The sequence below is a fragment of the Vigna angularis genome, chromosome 7 (genome assembly GCF_016808095.1).
Source record: "Vigna angularis cultivar LongXiaoDou No.4 chromosome 7, ASM1680809v1, whole genome shotgun sequence".
In the NCBI taxonomy this organism is placed as follows: Eukaryota; Viridiplantae; Streptophyta; class Magnoliopsida; order Fabales; family Fabaceae; genus Vigna; species Vigna angularis.
Genome location: NC_068976.1, coordinates 4,435,001 through 4,439,948, shown reverse-complemented (window position 1 = coordinate 4,439,948; position 4,948 = coordinate 4,435,001). Strand labels below are relative to the sequence as shown.

The 4,948-nt window shown below is 36.6% G+C and overlaps 1 protein-coding gene across 4 annotated transcripts in view; it reads left to right on the top strand.

Annotated features, from left to right (window-relative positions):
• Nucleotides 1-1,964: 1,964 nt before the first annotated feature.
• LOC128193305 (protein NRT1/ PTR FAMILY 1.2-like) overlaps nucleotides 1,965-4,948 on the top strand; it is a 3,411-nt gene continuing 427 nt past the window's right edge. Inside the window, exons 1-5 of one of the 4 annotated variants that reach the window (XM_052881045.1) lie at nucleotides 1,965-2,212; nucleotides 2,314-2,531; nucleotides 3,258-3,802; nucleotides 4,256-4,514; nucleotides 4,648-4,948. The exon at nucleotides 4,648-4,948 is cut by the window's right edge and continues 427 nt beyond it. In XM_052881045.1, coding sequence (XP_052737005.1) covers nucleotides 2,092-2,212; nucleotides 2,314-2,531; nucleotides 3,258-3,802; nucleotides 4,256-4,514; nucleotides 4,648-4,668 — 1,164 coding nt within the window. In that variant the 5' untranslated portion in view covers nucleotides 1,965-2,091 and the 3' untranslated portion in view covers nucleotides 4,669-4,948. Of the gene's footprint in view, nucleotides 2,213-2,313; nucleotides 2,532-3,257; nucleotides 3,803-4,255 lie in introns of all 4 variants that reach the window. The other 3 variants (XM_052881043.1, XM_052881044.1, XM_052881042.1) reach the window with 3 other exon arrangements.

The following is a 4,948-nucleotide window of genomic DNA, read 5'->3' as shown; positions in this document are numbered from 1 at the left end:
ATAAAACAGAAAACAATAAATTTCAAAATATAGAAACAGAATCAGGATTACCGCAGCAGAATACAGAAAACGAAATTACAGTGAATAATTGAAAATGAAATAATCAACAACCGAAGAAATTAAATTGTAGAAAAAAAATACAGAAATTAAATTACAACAAAAATTAAATTACAGCAGCAAAATTTAAATCACAGCAGCACAGAAATAGTAAAACAGATATGGAATTTCAGCAATAGAAAATGAAATCAAACTGTGAATTGAAGTGAAATTATAGATGAATTCATTACAGTAAAGAAGAGGAAAACAAAATTAGAACCTAAACATCCAGCTACAAGACCCTTGGAACGTCCCCAAAAATGGGGAGAAGAAGAAAGTTGCCCGCTTTCTACATTTCAGCAACGTCCTACAAGTGAAAGGAAGGGGATCCTTTCCCAATCTAATTTTTTCTTCTTATAAACCCATATTCCAACTTTGCCCTTCCAATCTTGGCCTATTTTCCAATTTGTCCCAAATTACATTGAAATGGAATTCAAATGCAAATTACAATGAAATGAAATAAGAAAAATTACAATATAAATGATGTGGCATCTCTCTTTAAGTCCCAAAATAAAATTCCAAAAGTTCCCTGAAAATAATAATAGGAATAATTAAGCTCAAATAATTCAAATTAATTAAATAAGAATTATTAGTCAAATTAAACCCAAATAGTGAAAACGAGACAATAATATAGAATTAAACACAATTCACTAATATAATTCGGTGCAAAAAGCTAAGTGAATAGTAAAAAATAATGATTCATCAAGGAGCCAGTTGTGGTAACCTTGGTGACCATGGTCAAAATTTTAAATTTTTGACATAAATCGAATGGTTTTCACTCCATTTTATTGTTAAGAAGTCCATTACACACGAGGTTATCTAACTTGGTATATTCATTTAAGTATTTATCATAAATAATTCGCAAAAGCTTCATGTAAACATTGATGATGAAAACTTTAAATATCCATAAAGCACTTGAGTATTAAAAACATTACAATATTGAAATAGCAACACAACAATCCATGAATGTTCCTAATGAAAGTAATTAACTCTAAACAACCAATTCTAACTACGAGGTTCGTTATCAAAGCCGCTGCGCAAGTGCTGCAACTGTTCCTTAATGTTCCCAACTCGCGATTCCAGCGCGTCAAATCTTGTCCCCATGGCCATGTCCATGTTTCCAAATCACGTTTCGAAGGCATCAAATCTTGTACCAACGAAGGTCTGCAGTTGTTCGATGCAGTTGATGACATCATTTAGTGTTGTAGAAGAACTGACTTGTTGATTATCCTCATCTTGTCTGCCTTCATGCTGTTCATTAGGAGCGTTCTCTTTGGGAACCCACACTCCCTCATGATTTTGCACATAACCAAATGAGCCTATAACTTCAGATCCTATCCTTTGTTTCATCTTACATTTCCTTTTTGGGCTGCCATTGGACTTGTAGTTATAAGACAAACAAAACAACAATGACGGAGAAGATGGTTAAAGTTTGCGCAACACGAAAACGCCAATGCTAGAGAAGATGGTTAGGGTTCGCGCAATTCTACTTTGCAAAAAACACCACGACAGCGAGAAAGCACAATACTAATACTGGATAGGGACGTCGAAGACGACTTCAATATTGCACAAGACGGACGTCCAAACCAACAAGAAGACACAATACTAATAGTCTAATAGAAGATGAGGCTTTAGGATTTGAACACAAGAAAGATGAGAGAACAAGACAGACGAGAGAACGAGAAAAATGAGAGAACGCGAAAAATGAGAGAATTTTTAAACTACAAAGAAAAAAAAATAAAAAAAACGTTTGTATTTTTCCATTCCCATGATATCCTACCAACCTAATAGTATATAATTTTTTTTTTCAAATTCAGCCCATGGACAATCACCGCCATTGTCAAATCGTTCGCAAATAATTGTTAAAGAAACGTTTTCGTTTTTTAAGCGGTGGTATAAAGATCAGCCTCCAATCATGAATCACTCGTCGTCTCTTCCATCTCTTCCACTATTGGCTCTCAGTTGAACCACATCCAAAAAAATAAAGGCACGGAAATGGAGGCCTCCGGTGCTGCAGAGCAGAAGCTCTTGGAAAATGTCACTTCGTCTCAATCTTCTTCCTCGTCCTCTTCGCTGACAAGAAAAGGTGGCTTGCGAACCATGCCTTTCATCATAGGTATTTCTCACTCACTGCAAAACTCTTTTATTGCACTCACTCACTCACTTTTTATCATCGGACAATGTGCTTTTGCTTACTTTGATTGAGAAATGGATCAGTGAACGAGTGTTTGGAGCGAGTGGCCAGCTACGGGATCATGCCGAACATGATACTGTACCTGCTGAACGGTTACGGCATGCCTGTTGCCAAGGGCACAAGCGTCATTTACACTTGGTCGGCCACGTCTGACATCTTGTCCATCTTCGGTGCCTTTATCTCCGATTCTTATTTGGGTCGATTCCTCGTCATTTCTATCGGATCCTTCTCCAGCCTTCTTGTAAGTCTACTTAAACAACAATAAAACAAATTAGTTATAGCTTTTTGAAGAAATTAAAAGTTGTTTCAGGAGTAATGTTTATAGACTTCTAAAGTTACTTTTATTTACAAGATCATAAAGAGTTCGAAATTTGAAATTTTCGGACTATATATTCAGTATAATTTTGATAAATAAAAAGAGAGTCCAAAGTCAGTTAATCAATTAAAAATTACTTAATGACTCTTACATAGTTCTTTGGTAATTCACTGTTGATTCACTAACTAGGCATTCTAGTTATATTTTCTTTCTTTTTTTCAGAAAGAAAACGAAATACACTGGTTGTAGGTAAGAATGCAAATCTTTCTCTGTCAACTATATCTGTTGTCATGATTCAAAGAAACCCAGTAAAACCTGGCTCAGAAAGTTGCTTCAGGCAACTTTTAATCCAATCCAAGATACTTAAGCACTCGCATAGTAGCAAAATCTTCTTCTTAAATGATAACCCTTCTTTAACTTACAGAAATTTAATAATTGCCTTGGCTATAGCTGAAACAATAATTATCTGTAATTGCTTTAGCTGGTGTAGGCTTAAGTCTTCTGCCATGGCTTGGTTTTGTGATTCAAAGTGTGCTTCATAATGTTCCGTTACTTTGTTTCCTGGGGAAATGTAGGATAGGTTTTTCCGAAGAACACGAGATAAATGATTTTTCATGATAGTGCTGTAATTATATTTTTTGACTCTCACAGGGTTTAATCATTTTGTGGTTAACTGCCATGATCCCAGAGCTAAAACCTTCCTGTGAATCAATCATGCTACACTGCAGCTCTGCCACAACAGCCCAACTAGCTGTTCTATTCCTTTCCTTGGGATTAATTTCCATTGGAGCTGGTTGCGTTAGACCTTGTTCCATAGCATTTGGAGCAGATCAACTGAAAATTAAAGAAGGATCTAATAATGAGAGGCTCTTGGATAGCTACTTTAATTGGTATTATACCTCAATAGCGTTATCAACTATAATTGCTTTGAGCGTAATAGTGTACATTCAAGAAAATCTGGGATGGAAAATTGGATTTGGTTTACCTGCTTTGCTAATGTTCATATCGGCTGTCAGTTTCATCCTTGGTTCTCCCATCTATGCCAAAGTGAAGCCCGGTCACAGCTTACTCACTAGTTTTGTACAAGTAGCAGTAGTATCTGTAAAGAACAGAAAACTTAGTCTTCCTTATGGCAACTTTGATCAATACTATCAAGACCGCGATTCTGAGCTGGCCGTTCCTACTGATAGCCTTAGGTACTTGTGCTTGCCCTTATTATGCAATTTCCTTCCAGTTTAACTTCTCAAATACTTCCCCCAAAACATTTTATGTGAGAAGCAGCCAATCCAGTTATCATCATATACTGAATAGTGACAATCATGTATTCACTTAGTTCAAGATAATTTTTTATTGTCTTTATTTCTTTGTTAGTAATGTTTTTGGTTCCCCTTGACAAATTCTATTTCTGAGTGTTCAGAGTAATTTCATCATATAGTAATGTTCCTTCTATAAGATATGTCATGAATGCCTCCCATCATTGAGAGAATCCCATTTAACTAGAATCTTTTCGTTGTACAAGTAAACTCTCCCTATAATTATGGGGGATCAATAAGAAATAAATAAATAAATAAGGGATTTAAATTATCCATTGACACCTGTCCTATACTATCTGAGTTCTTTGAGTGAATTAACATTATCTTATCTTACAGGTGTTTGAACAAAGCTTGCATGATAAAGACTCCTGAGACTCTCTCAAACCCTGATGGATCAGTTTCAGATCCATGGAGCCAATGCACAGTCGGACAGGTCGAGTCACTGAAATCTGTCCTCAGAGTGCTTCCTATGTGGTCCACGGGCATCTTAATGATGGTTTCCCAAAGCTCATTCTCTACACTCCAGGCAACTACCTTGGACCGAAGGTTAGTTGGCAATTTCAAGATGCCTGCAGGGTCCTTCAGTCTTATCATGGTAATCACATTATCAATAGTCATTCCCATATATGACCGCATAATGGTACCTCTACTGGCAAAACACTGGGGCATGCCTAGAGGATTCAGTTGTAAAACACGAATTGGGATAGGATTGTTGTTTGTATGTGCAGGTAAGGCAACATCAGCTTTAGTTGAAACTATGAGAAGAACTGCGGCCATTGAACAAGGCTTTGAAGACCAACCTAATGCTGTAATTGACATGTCAGTTTTATGGTTGGTTCCTGAGTTTGTTTTGCTTGGAATAGGTGAGGCCTTTAACCCTGTTGGACAGGTTGAGTTTTTCTACACTGGTTTCCCCAAGACCATGTCTAGTTTTGCAATGGCTCTTTTCACTCTTGAGCTAGCTGCTGCTAATGTAGTGGGAAGTGTGTTGGTGAGCATAGTTGACAAGGTCACTAGTCTAGGAGGGAA